This window comes from Nuphar pumila, chromosome 12 (assembly GCF_984573655.1).
Source record: "Nuphar pumila chromosome 12, dmNupPumi1.hap1.1, whole genome shotgun sequence".
Taxonomy (NCBI): domain Eukaryota; kingdom Viridiplantae; phylum Streptophyta; class Magnoliopsida; order Nymphaeales; family Nymphaeaceae; genus Nuphar; species Nuphar pumila.
The window spans coordinates 26,371,870-26,397,971 of NC_143260.1; the positions used below are offsets into that span (position 1 = coordinate 26,371,870).

Consider the following 26,102-nt stretch of genomic DNA (forward strand, 5'->3'; position numbering starts at 1 on the left):
GATATATTCAAAATTGATTTACTATAAATCAACACTTGTATCATGAATTTTAGATAGAAAATTTAGTATTTAGAGTCTCACAATTTTATGAAAATTGTACACTGTTGATTTTTGAAACTTATAAAAACCTATTCATGCATCATAATCAAATACTCCAAAAACTGATTCCTAAAAAAACAAGCATATAGATCACATCTATATGATTACAATTTTTAAAAAACAACAAAAATCCAATAAAACATTCATTGGAAAGGTTTGGGAGGGTTTAACATTGGGGAGGTTTTTATTCTCATATATATATATATATATATAACTAAACATATTGGGCCCTATTTCTTGTTCTGCCCCATAGGTTTTAAGTGTTTTATGACAGATCTGAATCATTAGTTGTTTTCAGCATGCTCGATTTAGTGAGAATTGACTCTTGGATCATGTGTTTTCGACAAAAAAATTATGCTTTTTTGAGTTGGAAAAAAATGGCACCTTTATAGCCATTGATTTTGGATCACTGATAAAATGTATATACAAGTCATATTCTGGCAATCTAAAAGTCCATTCTCACTAAACAAAACCTATAAATCAAATCTAAGATGTTAGACGCGAGAAAAAAATACTTAAAACTATGATTTTTGAAGGGGCCTAACGAATATATATATATATATATATATATATATAGTAGTGAACATATTAGGCTTGATTTCTCGTCCTGCCCCATAGGTTTTAAGTGTTTTATGATAGATCTCAACCGTTAGATGTGTTTAGTATGCTCGATTTTAGTGGGAATTGATTCTTGGATCATGTTTTTTTGACAAAAAAAACATATTTTTATGAGTAAAACAAAATGGGTACCTTCATAGCCATTGCTCTTGGATCATGAGAAAAACCTGTTTTTTTGGTGATCCAAAATCAATGGCTACGAAGATACCAGTTTTCTTGGTTAAAAAAATATATTTTTTCATAAAAAAAACATGATCCAAGAGTCGATTCACACTAAACCGAGCATGTTAAATACATCTAACAGTTTAGATCTGTCATAAAACACTTAAAACCTATGGAGCAGAATGAAAAATGGGACCTAATATGTTTGGTTCTCTCTCTCTCTATATATATAGCAATGGTTAGGTGCTAAATGATATGTGCTAAAGGGATGTTTCTGTTTTCAGTATTTTTATCATAGTTTTGGCCCCATAAATGTGTTGGACATAGGCCGTTTATGAGGAATCCACACCTGGATCATGTGTTTTTACTGAAAAAATGATATTTGGAGCCTCAAAAATTTATAAAGATTTTAAACCATTGATTTTTTGAACCTTATAAAAACCCACTTGTGTCGGAATCAAACACTTCAAACACTTCAAGAGTTGATCCCTATAAAAACAAGTAGATAAATCATATTTGCATGGTCAGAATTTAAAAATAAAACAAAAAAACCTTGAAAAACTCATTTAGCATATTTTATTTAGCAACTACCCATTATTTCCTCTTTCTATATATAGAGAGTAATGGATACGTGCATAGCATAAATAAATGATGCTAAATGAAATGTGTTAAATGAGTTTTTCATGCTTTTTATTATTTTATTTTTAAATTTTGACCATACAAATGTGATAAATGTACTTGATTTTATTGGGATCAGCTCTAGAAGTGTTTGATTTAGACACATGAGTGGGTTTTTATAATGTTCAAAAAATCAAGATATCATTTTTCATCAAATATACATTATCCAGGTGTGGATTCCTTGTGAAAAGATCATGTCCAACACATTTATAGAGTAGAAACTGGGATAAATAGAAGGGCAGAAAAAACCATTTAGCATGCATCATTTAGCACTTAACTTGTGAGCCGCTACCAATTTCTCTTTTTTGCTATATATATATATTAAACATGAATTTGAATCCAAATCAAATCCGCTTAAGCAACATCCGATTAGTCGAAGCTGATATCGGCTGCGTCTGATCAGATTCCGAGCCGTTTGTTCTAACACCTGGAAAGTAAAAGAAAATGGTATGGAAGTTGATTATAATTGTCATTTAGTAATTTGTGGAAGGACATTACCGAGTTTCTTCTCATTCTGTTTGTCCCAAAGATGGAGGACGTGGCGTACGATTGTGATGGGAATGGGGAGGTCTTCCGGGCGGCCTATAAACACGCTTGATTAATTAAACTAACCCAAGATTTTTCTATGATGCGATTAAAGGGTTTTTTTTTTTTTTTGTAAGTTTATTCAAGAGAAGCCCTGAACTCGGTAAGCATCGGAAATTCTGGAGAGGAGTCGCCTGCTTTCCGCTACACATTCTGCTTCTCCTCCAAGTTAGCGAGCTTTCTAGAGAGGTGAGAATTCTGAGTCTTTTTGTGATTCTTTTCTCGTTCTCTTTTGCGATTTTTTTGCTAGCTAGGAGCGGCGTCTTCATCTTCGTCAGTCGATCTTTCTTCAACTGTTGGATATAATTGACGTTGTTCCTTTTCAATTCTCAAGTTTGTTCTACATGAAAACTCTCGTTTCCGTGAAGAGTTTCTTGGTTGCTTTTCCTTGTTAGAAGCACGCATTTTTGTTTTTATTTATTTTTATTTATGTAGGGAGTTTTTTCATAAGAGTTCTCTATGGTACGCCCCTTTTCCAGGAGGTCTCATCTAACCAAGTCGATTTTTCATCAGACTGTAGTTCGTTGTTGTTATTGTGGTTGCTAGAAATACACGTTTTTGATGTTTTTTCTCCCATGGAAGCATTCAATTCGGATTTGTAACTGTATCGTGGATAAATTAGCAATCTTTTAGTCCTCTTGTTTTTTTGTCCTTCTGAATTTGGTCAAAATATGATCCAGTACTTTTGGAAATGGAATGGATCTTGATTAAATAGAAGCGGGACTCATAGTCCAACGAGCATAGGGTTCAATGGAAAGGAGATGTTCGTCCATTATGTTCATTCTAATGTATAAGTTTAGTTTGAAAAGTACGATTTTCAAAACTTTTGGTTGGAGATCACATCAATGCTAAGTCTTTCTGTTTAGATTTGAACATGTGTGTACTCCTGTATGAACGAGTTCCTCTTTTTTTTCTTTTCCAGGATTCCAATCTCCGGAAAGTGGCGACAGGATCACAGCATTTGGGTGTCTCTTTATATTCAAAACTTTTGGAATCTGTTGGTTGTATGACAATGTATTAGAAAATGGTTAGAGAAACAAGGTATTTAGGCTTTCTGGATTGGCAATGAGTTAATTGAAGAACAGCACAAAGTTTATGCAGCCTGTCTTTTTCCATTTAAGTCGACTTTTTATGACAGAGAGAACTTATCATGATCTGGTTAGTTACTGACTATGTTTTTTTCTCCCCTGCCTTTTCTCCTTAAGTTTATTCATCTTAACGCAATGTGGGTTGCAAATGTTGGTCTGTTGTGGATGTGAGGAAGGCCTAATCTACGAGAGGTTTCTTCTATGCACAAGCGCATGTCATGGAGGGAGTTGACTGATGTTTCAGAGCGGGAGGGCCCAGCGGCAGTGAATTCAGGTGCATCTCTCATCTTTGTCGTTCCTTGTTGTGGATTCTGTAATATTTTTAGTTCTTAGTTACATAATTAATTCCTGATTAGGTTACCTACTAAAATTCAGGGCCTTGTTGTTTCTTTTTCCCTTTGATCTCGAGAATCATAAAAATTGAAACCTTCAAGTGCTAATCTATGACCGTCAACCCTTTAGAAACTTGGGAAAATCTTGATGACCATATAGCTCCGTCTTGAATTAAAGGGTATAGAATATTTGATTCCATAATTCAACTATTATCCTGTTGCTTATCTCTGAATGCATTACAAGAAAATGAAGCCATCAAGTCATAAAGCAATAATTGGAATAAGATCTATGAATTGAAGTTAGATGCTGTTCAGCAGCCGGTAGGAATATTCATCTTAATTCGTTAATACTTTCCTTACATTGCACGGCTTAGTATTGTTGATGTAGAAACATAAAGTTTCATGGTAATATTGGGACTGAATCTCCTTCCCTTTTGTGGTCGTCCAAGCTCGTCTGATGAGCAGCATGGGACAAGAATGTACAAGTCCTTCATGGAGAAATTCTTTACCGCACGTCTGTGTGGCTGTCATATCTTCATTCTTATTTGGCTACCACCTTGGGTAAGTTGCAAGCATCTCACTGACTGGTTCTTTATTCAGTGCATGTGGTTCCAAAGCTGAGTGCTCAATGATATTTTTGTCTTTGCATCTTACATCCAGAGTTGTCAATGGAACACTTGAGAGCATTTCTTTGGATCTTGGATTTGATGGAGACACACTAGCTGAAGGTAGAGCATTTCTTTGGATCTTGGATTTGATGGATTTAAACAGGCTGGATTAGGTTTGGATCTAAGGATTACTGACTTTGATCAAATCGGATCCGGAGTCAGACTCAGAGCTGGATGGAGAAAATCACACACTGAATCTGGTTCCGACGAGCTTAAATAGCTTATTGGATATGTAATTGGTAAGGACATCCTTCGGATTTGTGACATAAAGCTCTATACAGATCCGACCATTACTAAAACAGATTTGATTTCTGGTTGAACATGTGACCCAAATCTGCGATGTTAACATCCATATCACAATCCTGCCTGTAATTATCTTTGATTTGTTTTCTTTGTATGTGTGTTATTCACATGACAATTACAGGTCTTGTTGTCAGTATTTGTCTGGTTGGTGCATTTGTTGGATGCTTGCTTAGTGGTTGGATTGCCGATGGGATTGGTCGTCGAAGGGCCTTCCAATTGAGTGCATTGCCAATGATAATTGGAGCATTCTTGAGGTAAGCGATTAATGATCAAATATGCGGAGGTCAAGTTATTAAATTGGTTACCATTACACTGGTTGTTGGCTCAATTTATCAATCTAATTGAACCTTCGATTAATTCGGGTTAGGTTCAAATCAGCTAGTTTAAATTCTCTCTCTCTCTCTCTCTCTCTGAAGCTAAGCCAACCCATCATCAATCCTTGTCATTTGCTTTCTCAGAATATCTTTGATCATGGTTTCTGAAACTGGCAAACAGAGAAACAAAAATATTGAAGTGAGCAAGATTATGTTACTGTCTAGTTACCATTATGGTCATACATTTCATATTCATATAGATGATGCTGAACATGAAAAGTCTGAAATGATTGCTTATGCAAAAAGCAAGTGAATTTTAATAGAAGAATTCTATACTATCCTTTGTGATATATGAGATGTATGTGTTTTTCTTAATTAATTAGAAATAATACAATACTTAAGGAATGACTTGTCTACCCACATATCCTCAATCTTTTGTAGGCAAATGCTTGTATATCTGAATTTTGACACTTCTGTCATTGCTGTATGAAGGTTAAGAATATGCATATGAACAACATCAGCAAACCAATAACAAATAGGAGTAAAAAGATTAATCTACCCCTAGACTAACACACAAGACTTAAAAGACAGGTATTGCTAGTCTTATTATAGATAAATGCATAGCTGTGTATGTAATTCTGCTTTTTCATCATTCCATCAAATTCTAGATGGTTCAGGAGAAACTTTAAAATATTAAGGTAGGAAAAAACTTGAAATATGCTACCTGCTCCAAGGAAGGAGCAGAAGAAAGTGTTACATTTATGTCTCAAATTTATGTATTCACCTAACCAAAACTATTGACTTGACCTTGACCAAGCCACCTAGCTAGGTTAAGCTCATAGTCATGCTTGATTTGACTTAACCTTCTACACTTTTCCAATTGGCTGTTAGAGGAATTGATTATTGACTGTCGGATACTTAAATGAGATAGCCATTATATGACTCTTGTATACTTAATTGAGTTAGTTGTTTTCGGACCGTTAGCCTCTAGCCATTGGCATAATTCTGTTATACATTTATTTGTAACCGTTGAACATTTATTCGTGAGCGTTAAACATTTACTCACCTAAATCTATATATACGAGGAATCCTTTGTGATGTGTATTCTTTTTTTTATTCTCTTGTATCTCATCTCTCTCCTTTCATATCTAAAGCTACTCAAAGGTGATCGTGTCATGGCAGGCGGCCTTCATAGTGCAAGTTGGTGTCATGTTTAACACGAGAACGTGTGACTTGGTTGTATCTTGGAAGCAAAGTTGCAGTCAACCCTATTTCACCAAGGACTCAATCCTAAAGGGGCAACTGTTTCTTTAAAGAGAGCGCTCATATGTGTGCCTCCAAGCAATTTATCTTTTTAATTGAGTATATCTGTATATGTTTTAGCTATTTTTTTCTAACAATTTTAAAGCAACATTTTGACTTATGTCAACAGGCATATACTCTATTTGGTCGTTCAACCACAAATTAGAGGGTGGTGTAGTTACTTTCCAGGATGAGTTCATTGGTTGATATGAAAATCCTTTTGGAGAACTTTTTAGATGTTCAAAGCTCATCTTGTTTCACAACCCTATTCCTGAGAGCCCTTTAGGTGACAAAGAATGAAGTTGGCACCAGCCATCTCCTTAACAAAAAAGACCATTGTATCCCTTCATCACTTTTCCCATCTTTCATGGAAACTTGATTCTTTGCCGATCTTGATAGACTCAAGTGTTTTGTATCACACCCCTTCAGCGCCGCCGCTTCTTTCGCACCTGGAAAAGTTGATCTACAATTGGCTCATCAAAGGTTAGAGAGACTTGCAAGAAAATGCAGTGAAGTGAATCTTCCACTGCTTGAGTCTACTTGAAAGACACAAGACAACTTGTTAGAGTGACAGAGGATGCTGAGAGGAGAGGAATCATGATCGGCTTAAAACTGGTTAGGGGTGCTTATATCAGCAGAGAAACTAAGCTGACATTGTCTCTACATGCCGATTCTCCTATCCATTCATGTATTCAAGAACAGGTTTGGGGGACTTTTACATTCACAAAATTTGAGGTCAGTCCTTCTTAATAGTTGGTTTAGATCTATACCTTATAACATATTAGAGGGGCAAGATCATGAGTTTTGTAGTTATAGGTTTGATCATGATAACCCAATTTTGATTTGGTTTTTGAAATCTTAAGGACTGGTTATGAAACCAATTATGACTCAAAACTTATCATTTTATTTGGATCAATATAAGATCCAAATTGGAAATCCATTAGGGAATGAGACATATGCTGAAATACCCTATCCCAAGAAAGGATAGATGTTTGTGATGAGTTTAGCTATTTGGTTATATTATGTTATGGTTTGGGTGACCTGCCAAATAATGTCTTTATAAGTCTTATGATCTTTAATCATAAGAGCCATAGAGGATTTATTCGGATTGCATATTTGTTTATTATTATGTTTAATGTATATTAATGATTGATAGAACATGCTTCTTGCGAGTTGTTATTGATTTTAGGAATTAAAATTAAATTCTGAATTGAGGTTTATGAGTATCATGATTGCAAATTTTATGATAAATTGGAGTGTCTTGACATGATATGTATTATAATTATTTGTTGATAATAATTATCTAAATTGCATATAAAAGTACTTTTGAGAAATATTAATCATTCAATTTGGGTAAGTGATAACTATGTCATTAATGCTTAGATTTTTATGACATACCTAATAGTCATTTGAAGCTTGACTGTTTGATGGAATGAGCGTCCTTATTTTCTACATGTCGAGATATAAGTCAAATGTTGTATATTCAAAATTCAATTTACCAAATTTCTTTTGATCATGATGACAATTTGAAATGATTGCATCTTGATACTTGTCTAGTCATATATCTCATATGTATTCTATAAAAATAAATTAAAACTGTTTTAAAAATGTATGATATTAGTATTTGAAAAGTATTTCATGCTCTCCCAAGGATAAAGAGCTAAACTTAGATTTTACTCTAGAATAAACTTTTTAATTTGTATAAAGGAAAACCTATTGTTATTAAGTTGGTTGTTATATCCTCAAAATTAAGGACTTAGTGGGGATATGTATTTGGCGTTTTCATGATTATGAAATTGTTGGGGTACAATTTTATTTTAAAAAAAAATGTGAAAATTTTGTTATGCATGATTTTTCTTGTGTAATTGATTAGCTATATTTGGATTGTTGGTGGTAAATTTCAACATATGGTCACTAGAATTTATATAAATAAAATCGTGAATGACCTTATGCATTTGTGCTATCTTGGTTATCAAATTCATAGTATGAGTAGCTATTTATTAAACTATATCATGTTTGAGTGAAAGTTTGATATATATTCAGTTTTTTGCACATGTGACATAATGTAATGCTCATACTTTCTTTATCTAATAACATTTTTCGGATGTGAATCCACTTAATCTAAGTTGGGATAAATTGCTTATATATGAGGATCTGAATCAAATTGAGTCCAACTTGATATATTTATGTTTTCTTTGAGATTTACAAATGACATGATGAGTGTGAATACCCAAGGTTAGAAACTATATACTACCTTGATGAAATTTTTTATAAAGGATGACATGTGAATATCAAAGACAAGAAATTATTTCAAGTCTTGATCAAAAGTACTATTGAGAGAAACCATGATATTTATTAGTGATGAAAATTGATGTAATATCCTATCAGGAAAGTATAGTTATGGGTAGATGTTTGAAAATTAATTTCACCAAATACCTCAAAATTTTGTGATAATGATATTAATATGGTCGATAGTTTTTGTCCTCCTTATGAATGTATATTAATACAACATAAGGGGAAGTATCTAAACAGATGATTATCTAATAATGGAAAATACTCAAGGAGTACTTTTCTTAAAAAATTGAGAATTAAATTTTTTGCCTATTAATGGCACTCTCATTTAAAGGGCCCTTGAGAGATGACATGTACATCGAGGGGAATGAAACTAAAGCATATTAAAAACAATTACCTGTGATGAAAACTCAACCACATGATATGGATCAAACCGAGTCTAGTGGTTCAACGGAAAAAATAAGTCACAATAGTATTTAGATTAACACTTATATAAATATAAAGATAGAGAGTATCTTTATCTTATTCCTAATGTCAAGTGCTTAAAACATGCGATCTTTAGGATAACTATAAAGATAGATAGATCTGTATGCCTTATGCCTAAGGTGTTTCAAATAGGTTTATCACCTTTGACGGACTCACCTATATGAGTGAGGTGAAATCGCTTTCTATGAGACAGGTGTTAAGATTAATGTATCCCTTTTGTATATATATATATATATATATATATACACAAATACATATGTATATGCGTATATTGTTATATATATATAATATGTATAAATAACAATATACATATATATATGTATGTATGTATTTATGCATAGTATGTATATAAAGATATATACGTATATATGTGAACATATACATATACATATACATATATATATATATATATATATATATATATATATATATATTAATCTTAACAATAGGCTTGTCTTTAGAGCACTCATGAATCCGAGATACTGCTTAGGACCCTTAAGCAACTTCATATATGGTAGACACATGTATCACTTGAAGTGAATGCGTGTGTTATGGAGTCTAAAATGTCCATTAGGATCTTTAGTTCAAAGCTAAGCTACTAATGGTCAGGTTTTATAATCACAAAGTAATACTAAGTGAAGGTTTAAACTTTAAACCCAAAAGGTACCTTCATTTATGCAAGAGCTTCATGAGTAGCTTTAATATTTTCATAATTTTGATTCAAGTGAGTGATTGTTGGATTTATGTCTCAAAATTATATATTCACCTAACTGAAACTATTGACTTGACCTTGACCAAGCCACCTAGCTAGGTTAAACTCATGCTCATGCTTGATTTGACTTGACTTTCTATATTTTTCCAATTGGGTGTTAGAGGAATTGATTATTGACCGTTAGTTACTGAAATGAGGTAGCTGTTATATGATCGTTTGGGTATTTAATTGAGTTAGTTGTTTTCGGGCCGTTAGCCTCTAACCATAGGCATACGATCGTTATACATTTATTTGTGATTGTTGTGAAAAGATGTCATCATATGTCTGACCCAATCCATTTATATATTGGATCGGGTCCAGACCCAATTGGTGTAAATGTAAATTATCACGTTAAAGGGGTATTTCTGTAACCTAGGTTTATTTTACTTAATGTATTTAATAGAATGAAAGGGTAAGTCGATGATCGACAGAACCCCTTTCTCTGAAATCACTCTCCCTCCTCTCTCTCTCTTCTCTCTCTCTCTTTCTCTGTTGCAGGTAAGCGTAGAAGATCGAAGGCTCCTTTCTAACATGGTATCAGAGCAGCGTGACGATTGTGCGTGAAGAGCTGCCTTCGTTTCACGGTGGCTTGATTTCACGATGGCTCGATTTCACGGCGACTGTTACACGGTGGCTCGATTTCACGGTGATAGTCGATTCTTTGGTAAAAGACTGTTTCTCTTTGGTAAAAGTGACTGTTTCACGGTGACAGTCGATTGTGACAGTCGATTTTTGTTCGATTTCACGGTGGAGTTTTTTCTCGATTTCACGGTGGCTCGATTTCACGGTGGAGTTTTTTCTCGATTTCACGGTGGAGTTTTCACCGTGACAGTCGATTTTCTCTCTTTTCACGGTGACAGTCGATTTTTTCTGACATCTTTTCACGGTGAGTTCGTGATTCTAAATCTAAATCGACCCTTTCTGGAGATATTCACGGTGAGTTCGTGATTCTGTATCGACCCTTTCTGGGAACATTCACGGTGTGTTCGTGATTCTGAAAAATATATCTCTGATTTCGTGATTCTGAATCTGTTGTTTCGTGGGTTCTGGAAGTATTACTGCTGTGTGAAAATATTTCTGAGTTCGTGATTCTGAAATTGCTGTTTTCGTGGGTTCTGGAACTGCTGTGCGTGATTCTAAAACTGAACTGATGTATCTCCCATGTTGGAACTGCTGTGCGTGATTCTAAAACTGTTGTTTTTTCGTGGGTTCTGGAACTGCTGTATCTTTGAATTGCTGTGCGTGAGAACTGCTGTATCTCTGAACTGCTGTGCGTGATTCCCATTTCTATTGATCTATACCTAAGTGTCAGCCGAGTGCCCTGTCAGTCGAGACCTCGACTGTGATATCCCTAAAACCCTGTTAGCCGAGTCCTCTGCTGTGAATGAATTCCTCTTATGGACAGTCATGTCTGTCCTCAAGCTTTCTTGGTCAGCTAGTCTATGAGAAATTGAATAACTCCAATTTCTTAACCTGGAAAAGACAGATCATTCCATTTATAAAGAGTCAGGACCTCTCCGGTCATCTGGATGGATCTGTTCCACCACCTCCAGAATTCCTCTCACAAGAAAAGGCGGACGATAAAGGAGAACAATCTGTTGTTCTTCACAAGAACCCAGAATATGTTGCTTGGATGAAGATGGATCAATCGTTAGTGGCCTACATCACTTCAACTCTCTCACAGGAAGTCCTTATTGCTCTTCCTGATGATTGTACGGCCAAGGAACTGTGGGATGAGTTAGTTCAGACGTATTCACAAATTTTTGAGGCAAGAATTATGTATCTTAAGCGTGAATTTCAAATGCTGAAGAAAGATTCCATGCCTGTTATGGAATACTTGAACAAAATGAAAGGCATCACGGACCAGTTGGCTGTTGTTGGGTGTCTTGTCAGTGAAAAGGATAAAGTACAACAAACCTTGAGTGAATTGAGGTCAGACTATCATGTTATGACGACTACCTTATTATGTTTACCAGAACTTCCAAAGTTTGAAGATCTTCGTGCGAAACTATTGCAATATGAGATGACTCTGAAAGGATCTTCTGAAGATTCTCATGGGAATTCAGGAACACAAAATGTGCTGGCTATGGGAATGAGTTATGGCCGAGGACGAGGAAGCTCTTTTCGAGGAAAAGGAGGCCAAGGGAGAAACACCTATGGAGGTCGTGGCATACTTCCGACACCAAATATACAAGGACAAAGACCCATTCCCACTTGTTTTCTATTCAACAAGAAAGGACACATTAAAGCAAATTGTTGGTTTAATCCTCAAAACAAAGGGAAAGCTCCACAAGCAGAGGCTAGGAAGGATGGAGAAGTAAAGGAGTTGCTGTTGGCAGCCTTGGCAGGATTGAATATGAAGCAAAATGACAAAGGAATTTGGTATGTCGACTCTGGAGCAGCTACTCATGTCACAGGTGATGCAGGTAAACTCTTGACTCTTACACCTTATGTTGGTAAGAATAGCATAGTCACAGGAGATGGATTTCATCACTCAATCTCACACACTGGAAATGCCATTATACCAATGTCAAAGTCTTCTCTTAAACTTCCAAGTGTCATCCATGCACCTAATATTCAAAAGAACATTGTTTCTGTCTCAAAACTTGTTGATGATGCCAATGCTTCAGTTGAATTTACTCCTTCTTCTGTTTATGTCAAGGATCTTCAGACGAGGAAGACATTCGCTGAAGGAAAACGATGGGGCAACATGTATATCTTTCAAGAAGATCCTTCCTCCATTCATTCCGGCTATTCATCCTTGAAGCCTCACCAACGTCAATTTGTTGATTCTGGTTTTATATTCAATATTTCTGAATGTAATAAGCCAAGACTTTGGCATAGTCGTCTTGTCCATTGTGGTCGTCATTTTATTGAAAAACTTGTCTTGAATAATTTTATTCCTAAGTCCAGTCTGAGTTCAGAGGTCGTTGATACAAAGTGTTCTAGTTGTCTTTTATGTAAGAGTCATGTCTTACCTTTTGCTTCCATCAATAAAAGAGCTTCAAGGCCATTTGAGGTCATTTGTTCAGATGTCTGGGGTCCTACCCCAATTACTTCTCTTTCTGGCAGTAAATACTATCTTATTTTCATTGATAGTTACTCACGTTATACTTGGATATTTTTTATGAAGCACAAATCAGAAGTTTTTGGATTGTTCCAAAGATTTCATTCTTTTGTTCAAAATCATTTCTTTACCAACATCCTCAATTTCCAGTGTGATGGAGGAGGTGAATTCTCCTCGAATGACTTTGTTGTTTTCCTTCAACATAATGGGATAAAGAGAAGAGTGTCTTGCCCGCATACACCTCAACAAAATGGGATTGCTGAAAGGAAGCATCGACATATTATAGAGACTGCAATGAGCATGATGCACGGGAGCAATCTTCCTGTATCATTATGGACTGAGGCTTTTCACTCCACAGTCCATGTGATAAATCGATTGCCCATGAGTATCTTAGAAAATAAGTCACCATATTTCTCTCTTTTTGGCATACAACCTGATTACCATGCATTACGCGTGTTTGGGTCTGTTTGCTATGTTCACATTGACAGCTCACTCAGACACAAGTTCCAAGATAAAGCCTTAAAATGCAGGTTCATAGGATATGCAGAAGACTACAAAGGGTACAGGTGCTATGATCCTCTAACTAAGCGTGTCAAGATATCAAGGAATGTAATTTTAGATGAGATGAACTTTGATGCTCAGGATGCTAATTCAACCCTTCATGCTGATAACTCAAGCCCCAGCATTGAGGTATACTATCCATGGTTAAATTCAAAACTTTTTTCCAATGATAGATTAGACTGTCCAGAAAATTGCAGTCAGAAGGAGACACATGAGGAATCAGCAAATGAAACTCAAACGGAAGAAACTGTTCCACATGTCTTGGAGCCAGCAAGGTATAAAGGTATTGTGTACACCCGGCGAGAAAAAGAGCCCTCATTCCCCCCGCGTACGAGTACGGATTAATCTTCACAGACAATGGATATCAGAAGATCCTCAAGGATTCGACATCCACTTGACATGTGGATAAGTTATAAAAAATTTTCATTGGATTTTCAGTTGTTCTTGACATCCATAAGTAAAGAGGAAGAGCCCCTCATGTTCTATCAAGCTGCGAGCTCTAGAAGATGGGTTGAAGCAATGAATGAAGAAATGAAAGCTTTACATGAATGTGGAACATGGGAGATTGTGCCCAGGCCACTAAACAGAAATGTTGTTGGGTCAAAATGGGTGTACAAGATAAAGTATAAACCAGACGGGAGCATTGAAAGGTACAAGGCTAGACTTGTAGCCAAGGGATTTACACAAGAGGAAGGCCAAGACTTTGATGAAACTTTTAGTCCTGTAGTTAAAATGGGGACCATTCGCATTGTGTTGGGTCTAGCTATTAAATATGGTTGGCCATTGAGCCAGCTGGATGTAAAAAATGCTTTTCTGCATGGGGATTTAAAAGAAGAAGTTTACATGGAACAACCCACTGGATATGCAGAACGAGAAGCCAAAGAATATGTATGCAAGTTAAAGAGAGCACTCTATGGTTTGAAACAAGCCTCTCGTTCCTGGTTCGACAGTTTTTCTCTAGAGATACAACGGCATGGATTCTCTCGGTCCCTTCTGGATCACTCATTATTTATTCACAATCTACAAGGAGTCACTACTTTCCTATTAATATATGTAGATGACATCATCATCACAGGGAACTGTAAAAGTCACATTGAGCAGGTGAAGGCGTTGTTAAATCAGAGATTTAAGATGAAAGATTTGGGAGAGCTGTGATATTTTCTTGGGGTAGAAGTTGATAAAAGAAATGATACTCTCACCCTTACTCAACACAAATACACGTTGGACATTCTCAGCAGAGCAGGCATGACAGATTGTAAGCCATTGACAACTCCAAGTGTCATTCATCAGAAACTGAGTTCAAAAGACGGGGACATATATGAGGATCCCACTAACTATCGCAACTTAGTTGGCATGTTGCAATACCTGACTTTTACTAGACCTGATATAGTATATTCGGTTAATCAGGTATCCCAGTTTATGCATGAACCTCGTATGTCACATATGAAGGCAGTCAAACGTATACTTCGTTACCTGAAGGGTACAATTGGTGATGGGCTAGTATACAAGAAAAGGGAATTAGATCCAGGCGGGGGCCATGAGGGCCATGAGATCGTCACTTATGCTGATGCTGATTGGGCGGGTGATCCAGACGAACGACGATCAGTATCCGGTTATTGCAGCTTCATTGGACCAAACTTGGTATCCTGGAGCAGTAGAAAACAAAAAGCGGTTGCTAGATCGAGCACTGAGGCTGAATACAGATCCATGGCCACTGCCACGGCCGAGGCTACATGGATAAGACATCTCCTGACAGAAATGGGAGAACCGATTGCTCGGTCACTGTTGCTGTGTGACAATCAAAGTGCCATCAACATGTCCTTCAATCCCATTCATCATAGTCGAGCAAAGCACATTGAAATAGATCAACATTTTATTAGAAAAAAGGTTGAAGATAAAGAGATTGAGCCTATGTATGTGCCAACTGAAGAACAAGTTGCTGACATTCTCACTAAAGGGTTGACGAAGGACAAATTTTGGTGTCTGAAAAGCAAGTTGTACATGGTTCAGCACCATGCACAACTTGAGGGAGGCTGAAAAGATGTCATCATATGTCTGACCCGATCCATTTATATATTGGATCGGGTCCAGACCCAATTGGTGTAAATGTAAATTATCACGTTAAAGGGGTATTTCTGTACCCTAGGTTTATTTTACTTAATGTATTTAATAGAATGAAAGGGTAAGTCGATGATCGACAAAACCCCTTTCTCTGAAATCACTCTCCCTCCTCTCTCTCTCTCTTCTCTCTCTCTCTTTCTCTGTTGCAGGTAAGCGTGGAAGATCGAAGGCTCCTTTCTAACATGTTGAACATTTATTCGTAACCGTTAGACATTTATTCATGACCATTAAACATTTACTCACCTAAATCTATATATACGAGTTCTGTATCCCTTTTTTCATTCTCTTGTATCTCATCTCCCCCCTTTCATATCTAAAGCTACTCAAAGGTGATCATGTCATGGTAGGCAACCTCCATAGTGCAAGTTGGGGTTGTGTTTAACACAATAAGACGTGACTTGGTTGTATCTTGGAAGCAAAGTTGCAGTCAACCCTATTGCACCAAGGACTCGATCCTAGAGAGACAACTATTGCTTTAAAGAGAGCGCTAATATGCGTGCCTCCAAGCAATTTCTCTTTTTAATTGACTATATTTTTTTAGCTGTTTTTTCTAACAGAAAGGAAATGATCAGATAAGGTAATTGTGATCAATATAAAGTGCAACATGTTTTATCCTCTCAAGGAACTTTGTTGTAGTATAGTAGCTATATAAATGGTAGCCTTGTTGTGTTAGAAACAAGTGGTTCCAGAAAGAGTTAGCCCCCTCCTATATGAAAAATTGGTTGGTCTGTAGTCCAATAATTTGCTTTCCAGCACAAATAAATCCCCAGAAATTCAAAGCATTGCTTACTGATAGAGCACCCCAGGATAAAGAACAACGGTTAATGAGAAGACAAAAAAATTAATGGTATCTCAAACATATCAGATAAGCTACAGCCATATCTTATCGTGTGAAGGTCTCATAGACTGACTAGGATGAAGTATATAGATAATGCAGAAGTTTAAATAGTCAAATAAATCAAACAAGTCGTTAAACACCATCTGGTCGACCTATAAAATCAATTTCTATATGAGTTTCAGATCTCCTAATATCATCCAGCCCAAGAGGTTAGTTATAATGTGCATGCTCATGCAATGTTTGTGATGACAATAAATTAACTTACAACAGAAAAGTCCACCATGTTGGAAAAAACGCTAATTATCTACTTGACCAACTGCAATAATATGTACCTTTTTACCTTTTAGAGTTGACAGCATTAACTGCGTGGCGCTCATATTCCCAACCTTTCACTGTGTGGTGCTCATAACATGTACCTTTTTACTTGACCAACTGCAATAATATATACCTTTTAGAGTTGACAACATTAACTGTGCGGTGCTCATATTCCCAACCTTTAACTTGAAACTAGATCAGACTGCAGTTCACTACAAGTATGATCAATTGACATAGTGATTCAAGTATATCAGATTTTCTGCTTATTTTTTACATTAGAATATTGAGAAGGAAAATTTAGCTAAAGTAAATGACTAAATAATCAACAAATTAAATTATCATAAAATCTATCTTTTCTGTTATCCTATATTTAAATTGTTAAAAATAAGGAAAGTCACCTAGAATGTTGTTTGCAGAAGCAATTTTCTGCAAGCTCTCTCTCTCTCTCTCTCTCTCATCCGTGCAAAGCGAATGTTGACTAGATGCCCATTATTTAATTCTGCATATAAATAAAAAGGCATGGCAATCATCCGAGACCTGACAACTTCAGATTGGGTAACTTGCTTTAAGAATCATCCAAGTGGCCATGTTCATTACTGCAGATCCAGGATGAGCCAATTATGTACCTCATGGGTAGACCAAGTGCTGGTAGTTTCTTAGACAATTCCTCACGATCCTAGGGATAATAACTAGTAGGCCAGTTGACTTCGAGTGATTCATCCTGAATCTACTCCATAAGTAACCATGGCATTAACTATATAACATCCAAATGGCTGCTTCTGGTCTCGATAGTCACAACTACATTATTAAACTATGACACAATGTTCAAAGTCACTAATACACTTGGTTGCTTTGAATTTCCTCACCATGACATCTCCAATTTGCAATGCAAACATGCTCATGGTTTCCATAAGGGTATATATTCAAGTTAGCAGGACATTAATGGTTTTGCATTTTGAGTCCATCACAGAGCACATACATATGCAAAAAGACTAGTGGTGAGGAACTTATTCACACAAAAGTAGATTTTCTTTTTCTGATATGGATATGTACATTCAATCGCAGCGCAATAACACCACGTTTAGATGGTATGCTTCTTGGGAGATTTCTCGTTGGAGCTGGGATGGGACTTGGTCCACCTGTAGCATCTCTTTATGTGACTGAGGTCAGGTGGTCAATTTTGCAACTATTATTGCTCATCTAGGAAACAAATATCAACTTTTCATTTTTTTAACAGGTTTCTCCCTCTTCTGTCAGAGGTACATATGGTAGCTTTATTCAGATTGCAACGTGTCTCGGTATCATAGTGGCTCTTTTCATTGGCATCCCATCCAAGGAAATTCCTGGTTGGTAAGATAATTGCAATTCACATTCTTCTATGCCATTCAACCAGAAGTTGCTGCATTGATGTTCTGCATCTTCAATTTCATGAGATAATCTTCCGAATTTAGTTACTGAATCCAACATCAATGTGGTGGCAGGTGGCGACTTTGTTTCTGGGTATCCAACATTCCAGCTACGATATTTACTATTAGCATGGAACTCTCTGCTGAGAGTCCTCAGTGGCTTTACAAGGTGAGATTCTTTTGTTCCATGTTTGTTATATAAAGAGGAAAGTGACATGGATGAACTTTCTAGCATTTGTAAGTGCACCCTCTTGGATTCAAAATTGGTTCCTCAAATATTAAATCCAACTCACATATACACACATCTGGTCACTTATCAGGGCCGCAAAGGGATCGGATATCCAATCTGAATCTGATATGTTAATTCCGAATTCGGATCCTTAAAGTAGCCTAAAACCAGACATTCCATCATCTCTTTTGGCATCACCACATGCCATGGAACCAAGAAACCAACAACAGAAACCCTCAACCAATAAAACCCTGCATCAAACAAGGAAAGACAACCAAACACCCAAGAGAAAAGAAATAAAAGTCCAATTCTCCTCCCACTTGCAGCAATCACCCAAACAACCCCATAAAATGTTGGATTCTTTGAAAGAGTTTCAGGGAAACAACTGAAATCAGCACTTCCCTTTGAAATTCCTTGGATACTTTTATTGTCTCTTCTTCCACCTTTCACCAAGATAGCAGCAGTTCCTCTGAACTTAGCTGTGAGCATGTCCCAATAAAGGAAAAAAATGGCGAAAAAGGAGAAACAAAATAGAGGAGTCCTCTCTGGATAGAGAGAAAAGTCTTGTGTGGGTTCCTTTCCCAATGGGGGTGGTCAGAAAATGAGTCCATGCAAATGGGCTTTTAACAGAAATGAAATCTTTGAGTCAGCTGAGGGTTACATTTCTTCTGTTTGCATCCTCATGCAGAAAATACACAATTTTTGTTGGTTTCCACAGAAAATGCATATTTTCTATGACATGAAAAACACACCCTTGGAGTTCTATTGAATCCGTCTTGCGTAATTCATGTGGCTTATCACACTGCATATAAGGACTGCCAGTCCAACTACTTTCATCACTTTCCTATATTGTCTGACAATACCATTTCTTGTGATTTTGGATAAAGACATTAACATCCTATGTTGCATATATACAGAAAGGAAGATGCAGCGAAGCTGAAGCTGAGTTTGAGAGGCTGTTAGGTGGAGCTTATGTGAAACCTGCTATTGCAGAATTGTCACGGTTAGACAAGGGGGATGATGCTGAAAGTGCAAGGCTTTCAGAGTTGTTTCATGGTCGCCATTTTAAAGGTATTTCAGAGGAATCCTCCCTTAATTTATTTGGTAAATTCAATGTAGTTAACTTCCTATGCACTTATCTGTTGTATTCTTAAATTAGGTAGTTGAATACGGATTGCTATTGAAGGGGCAAAACTTCACTCTGGTGACTGTTGTGGTTGTTGAGCAAGTAGGAACTGAGAACCAGATAGTTTTGTATAACGTAGCAGTTTTGCAAGCTTTGTTGCTTTCTAGTTGTATAAGATTCTCTACATCCAATTAAAGTGAAAATTTACTTTTCTAGTTAACCTGTATATAATGTAGGCCAACTAGGCTGTACATGAACATATATACGAGCATTATTGGACTTGTATGGCATGTCCATGCATGCACACTTATGCAGGTTTTTGGTCTTTGTATTAGCATCATGAAAGCCTGCATGCTTATGACTTGCATGGTCTATGTCATACAGTTTTGAAACGGAAATATGACATCTAATATTTTCTGGCTATGTGCTGCTTGTTGACACCTGCCTTGATGCATTACCTAATGTGTTTTTCATTGTCAACATCCATGCAATTCTTTTATCAAGTATCAAGCATGTGTACTGCATGAGCATCCAATGAATGACATGAATTTGCTCTTTTTCTGAGCATGTGCACCATACATTGACTTTCATCCCTACGCTTGAACATCAGTTGCTTAATCATATTTTTCCTTTGTCACATGCTGATATCTGAATTTACAGTTGTGGCAATTGGATCTGTATTATATGGGTTACAGCAGCTATCTGGGATAAATGCGGTCTTTTACTTCTCATCAGTTGTTTTTAGAAGTGCTGGGGTGCCCTCCAACCTTGCAAATGTTTGTGTTGGTTTTTCCAATTTGGCAGGTAGTGATCTATCATGTTCCTCTTTTTCAAGTTAAGTTGAATTACAGAGTAATTACATTCTCATCCGTGAATTCACATATTTTCTCATCCAGGTTCAATTATTGCAATGCTTTTAATGGATAGACTTGGGAGAAAGGTCCTTCTTCTAGGAAGCTTCCTGGGAATGGTAGGTTTTCTGCATTTTATGAATGATTTCTGGCTGTGTGTCAGCAAGCAGGAAGGTCTTTCCATCTTTCTCTATGGAGCTCAACCACAAGGGATGTGAATTTGCATTGGGCACATGGTGCACCACAGGCCTAATGTTATAGGTTACTAGTTCATAATTAATATTTTTTGCGGCCAGTTGCACTGCAGGCTTGGTACTAGAGCAAACTTACACAACCATATTCTGACAAACATCTCTGGGGAGTTTGTCCACTGCAAATTGTTAAGTTACCTTACCAAGTCCACTGGCAAATTCTGATGATGAAATCATCAAAAATTTGCTGATATACTAAAAAATATAAAACTTTTGAAGATTTCTCTGTATCTTTGGATTCCTTGTGAGTTTATCTTGGAGTAAAAACAAGATCTGGAGGATTTGTTATTTTGAGGTTTGAAAATCTTGTGTCCTGTTTCATGACTTTTCAAGATTTCCCAAAACAGAGAAAATTTATTGTGTCCATGTTTTGGTACTTTTTCTTCTTCATGAAATTGTTTGAGATTTCCTAATGAAAACCTTCTAAGTTGTTGAAGTTCCCCTAAAAGTATTCCAAGCATGATCTTGTTACTTGGTCTACCTGTGTCACTTGAGCTTCTTCATCATTTGTTCCCGGAATTTGATTTCTTTTGATTGGCTCAGGCAGCGGCCATGGCACTCCAGGTATCAGCTGCAACCTTTTCTCTGCCACACAGTATAGCATTATGCCTCTCCGTTGGTGGGATATTGTTGTAAGTACACAGCACCTGCAGAAATCCTTATCAATAAGATCATCTTAGATTGTTCATGTTCTATATTCTGAATGCTACAGATATTGATTTTTGAAATCAGTGTGCTTTGCAACTGTGAAGCCACCTTCCTGTGACTACCAAAGTATATGAGACTTTCTTATATCGTATGTGCATACTATGACATACACTAGTCTTGTGTTGGGGAAATCTCCTAGCAGCGATATACTAACCACCTTTGATTATGTCTGTTGATGTAAACCATAGTCCTGTGAGTCAATGATCTATGGTCTTGAGTCTCTTGACTGTTAGATAAATTGACTAATGTTTGAATTGGGAGAACTAGAAGACTTCCCATGGTCTACAAGGGATAGCTTGCTTCCTTCATGTTCTATGAAACTGTGAATTGCAGAAGTGAAAAGCCATTGAATACCACTTTTAAGGATATGCATATAATTGGTCATTTCTGCAGATCCAGTCTAAATCAAATTGTGGATATTTGGTTCTTTATGTGCTGAAAGTGCTAAAGATTTAGGTCACACTTAAGATGAAATGTTTACGTTTCAGTTATTGGAAATATTGTCAAATACATAATGTAGCATAACGAATTGTGATAGTGTATCACATGATAAACTGATGCTTTGGAAATGCGATTTTTAATTTTTTTTTTAGTTTTTATATTCCAGCCCATTTTGGCATTTTTTTTTCTAGAAGGATGATCTTTAACCCTCTGATCCCAAATCATCATTTGCAACTTCTGTGAAGGTTTTATTGAGTTGTCATGAGCAAAGGCTTTTGGGCTTTTGGGCTTTTGGGCACACCACCACCATTTTTCTCCATTCACTTTTAAGGATGAGTTGGTTTAGATTTTAGACACTTCATATTGGTTGTATTGCGATTTGATTTTTACTTGTTATTTTGAGTGTCTGACATTTATTTGGTTGATGACCATAATTCAACTCACAAAGGAGAGTTGAAATAGGAAATCAAACAGTGCATGCATGCCAACTCACAAATGAAAGTGGAAAATAGGAAATCAAATAATGATTGCCTTTTCCTTTACCCTTTTAAATGATTTAAGATGGGCTTACATTGTTTGCTGACTGTGGACTCGATGTTGTTCCAGGTTTGTCTTCATGTTTGCACTTGGAGCTGGTCCTGTCCCGGGTCTCCTGTTAACCGAGATTTTCTCGAGCCGTATCCGAGCTAAAGCCATGGCTGTCTGCATGTGCGTGCATTGGGTATGTTCTTCCCTTACCCTAAGAACTGTTGCAGCTAGTCAGCTCAGTTGGACGTGGAATCTTGCAACTTAGGGGACGTTATTTATCTTAATTAAGCCATCTATGCCGTTTTAAGTCAGAGTTAATTTTCTATATTTAAGCCATCTATGCCGTTTTAAGTCGGAGTTAATTTTCTATATTCTTGATGGAAAGTTGTTAGGTCTTCATGGGCGAGTTGCCAAGTCCAATCTTCTTTGGAAATGGTTGGATTGGCAAGGCGCCTATAAAACAGATGAGTTAATGGCGATGCATCACCCTTCTACGATTGGAGTGTCTGCATTGGATACTGTGGAGAGAGAGAGAGAGTTTAAGAAAATGTTAGTATGTATTAAAAAAATTATTACCTAATAATACAAAATCAAAATTCTTTAAATGTATCAATATGAATACACATTATAAATGATTTAATTGAAAATAAATATACAAGTATTTTATGTATATTCAGCTTTTCACAATGTAATATTATTTTCATCATAAATTCAATAATACAGCAAAAATCGACAGTTTCCTGTCATAAGTTCTACAAGTTATGTATTTGAGGGTAGGATAGTGTTGATAGGATTTTATTGCATAATTAAGGAGCTAAGATGCCATTAATTTTAAAGACATGAATACTTAAATTTGTTTATTTATGTTTTTAAAAGGTTAGGTGCTTATAATTATTAATTGTAAAATTCGCGAGTTTTTCTGATTATTCACTAGGATTTGTGATTTTGCTGATTAATCGCGAGGAGGTCACAGGCTAGGTTATATCCAATTTTGTCTTGGGATTAATCACAATCCTAATGAATCATCAAGGACGAGTTTCTCTACTTTGTAGTGGTTGTCTATATAGGATGGATTTCTTTGTTTCCGTTTCGAGGTAAGCATGTTAGTCGTTGGATTTTCAGGTTGTGAATTTCTTTGTGGGGCTTTTGTTCCTGCGGCTTTTGGAGCAAGTGGGGGCTCGGGTTCTGTACTCGATATTCGCTTCTGTCTGCATCGCAGCTGCAGTGTTCGTGAAGAGGAACGTAATGGAGACCAAAGGGAAGTCTTTGCAGGAGATTGAGATTGCCCTCCTGGCCCCGGAATAATTTTCCACTCGCGCCTTCTTAAAACGTAATTGTGATTGTGTTACACTGTCTAGCGTTGTTGCAGGCAGTCTGGGAATGAATTACAAGACCCATAGCATAAAAAACACAGGTTGCTGGAGGACTTTGCTCATAAGATTAACTTGCCGCACGTAAGTCGGGTCAAGTCAAAAATTTGATCCGAGTCGGGTTGGATATAGAAACAACTGGATCTTCTTTTCCAGACCAAATCTGGATTTGGGTCAGATTTAAATATCTGACCCACATCGGAACGCATCCCCAACCATGCTGTTGCTAATAATACACAGGCAATTCAAGAATTGAACTTTCTCTGAACTTGAAACGTCAATATTGCGAGTTTCTTAGCAGGCTTGCGTCTTCGGATAATAACCTAACTAGCGTGGCAACATAGAAAACACGCTTGCGTTCCTCTTTTCTCCTCGACATGGTAGAGAAGGGGATCTTGATAAGTGTAAAAGTGCACACTTGGGCAATCAAAATATAGAAACGCAAAGAAGTTTTGTGGTGTTGAATTCACTTGAGCAACAGCATGAAAGAAGACAAAAAGAAGGAGCCTACCATACAGTTAAGCTGAGCTTCTTTTATTTATTCAAACCGGTGGTTGTTTTGCCTGATCCGGAGGCGGTTCTGCAATCCCTGCAACTTCGCCCCAAGCAAAGGATAATCACGTACTACCACAGTGGGGCTGACATCCAAAGTTATCAGTGCCCTTGTGTTGTCCATAAAGAATCCAAGCTTGCCTGCATTCCTTCCCTCCATTCAACTCTCCATGTTGATCTAGCGTAGACGGCAAAGAGCGACGCATAGTCAATTGCAGGATCTGTTTAGCCAGCTCTAGGGCCAACAACATTATATATATATATATATATATATATATAGGAAAATGGGTCCATGCTAAACCAATTTGGTTTTAAACTGCGTGCTAAATGGGCTTTTTGGGCTTCTCCAGTGCTTTTTATGCGGTTTCGGCCCCATAAATGTGTTGGACATGGTCGATTTACTAAGAATCCACACCTGAATCATGTGTTTTCATGAAAAAAAATGATATTTGGAGCCTAAAAATTTTCCAAATATTTTGGATTGTTGATTTTTTGAACTTTATAAATATCCACCAATGTGTTGGAATCAAATACTTTTGATCCCTCCAAAATCAAGTACATAGATCACATTTGTATGGTCAGAATTTAAAAATAAAATGAAAAAAATCCTGAAAAGCCCATTTAGCACATGGTTTAGCACGGACCCATTACTATATATATATATATATATATATATATATATAGAGAGAGAGAGAGAGAGAGAGAGAGAGAGAGAGAGAGAGAGCACAATCCATAGTGGAATGTTGCTTAGAGTCCATCCGTGCAAGTGATGGACGCTCGGCATTTTTTCCACAAAAAATGCTGAAACATTGTCAAAGTTGCTCAAAAAGAACCTTTAGCAGCAGTTTTAGATCTGGGACCTTTATCACCACTAAAACATCCTTTAAAAATGCAGGGCACATCCCCATGGAGCATTAGCGACGGTTTAGACTGCAGCTAAAGCTCAATATGGGCAAAAACATGTTTTTTGGGCCGTTTAAGTGTGATGGCCGTCCATCATGCCCGATGATGGATGGCCGGCATCGTTGCTTCGTGGCTGTGGACTTAAGGGTTGTACAATTATATATATATTTGGTACAAATTTAATTTGAATCTCATTATGCTTGTTTTTATTGAAAAAGTTTCAAAATATAGCATATTTTATAATAAGAAATTTCATATTCTTTAAAGTTTTGGTGCATTTATGACTTTCCACCAAAAGTGCATTGAAAAATATTTAGTCTCATATCTAAGAGGGAGATAAACTTTGGGTGGTTTAATTCTTCTACCTGTAGTTTGGTAAACCCTTGTGTCTTAGGGTGGCTTGCTGACATTATTGCGCAATGCGCAAGAATGGACGTGTCGATCATACTTGAGGCACTTTGATAGTGAAAATGTGTGTCATTGCGTACATGCACGCATGTGGAAGTGCATAAAAGCGCAAGGGTGCTTGAGGCTTAATGTGGCGCTTTGATGGTGCACTTTAGTGGTGCAAGCCGCATGTGAAGAGCCTAGGTCCATTTTGAGCTTACCTTGATTTTTTACCGTGTCAACTTTGACTTTTTGTTTCATGCTTTGTTTGGTCCATTTGAGAGCTCTTAAAGTGCAATTACATGGTGTTAAAGGGGCTTTGTTACTGTTAGGTGGTTTTGCAGGTCATTGATGGGTGGTCAAACCATTCAAGATAATTTTTGTTTATTTTTTTAAATATTAGATTTATGGCATTTTAATCTCATTTATCACCCAAAATGTGTTGGTCCTCCTAAAGTCCATAAAAGTCTTCTTTTCTAACTTTTGGATTATCATATTTTTTTTTATTCTCAAACTTTTCTCTATTTATATTCTTTTGTTCTCATTTGGCTTGCAAGTGCGCATGTGAGAGAAGTCATGATCTTGCAAAGCTTCTTGAGGCCTAAACCTAGTTGTATCCTGGGAACTCAATTGCAAACAAACCATGTTCGCATCTTTGATAATACTGAAGTGGGCGATTGAAGTTTTAAAGATAACAACAACAACTAAGCCTTCATCCCAAAACAATTGGGGTCAGCAATATGAACCAAAAAAGAAATTCATTTTGGGTC

The 26,102-nt window shown here is 36.7% G+C and overlaps 1 protein-coding gene across 1 annotated transcript; it reads left to right on the forward strand.

Annotated features, from left to right (window-relative positions):
- The first annotated feature begins 2,244 nt into the window (after window positions 1-2,244).
- LOC149820387 (putative plastidic glucose transporter 2) lies at window positions 2,245-23,555 on the forward strand. Its single transcript, XM_089982241.1, has 15 exons — window positions 2,245-2,331; window positions 3,065-3,300; window positions 3,407-3,504; window positions 4,012-4,123; window positions 4,223-4,290; window positions 4,655-4,787; window positions 17,646-17,745; window positions 17,818-17,930; window positions 18,062-18,155; window positions 19,133-19,286; window positions 20,002-20,145; window positions 20,238-20,311; window positions 20,987-21,075; window positions 22,199-22,313; window positions 23,243-23,555. The coding sequence occupies exons 2-15, from the start codon at window positions 3,293-3,295 to the stop codon at window positions 23,423-23,425; spliced, it is 1,485 nt and encodes a 494-aa protein (XP_089838367.1). The 5' UTR covers window positions 2,245-2,331; window positions 3,065-3,292; the 3' UTR covers window positions 23,426-23,555.
- Window positions 23,556-26,102: the final 2,547 nt, after the last annotated feature.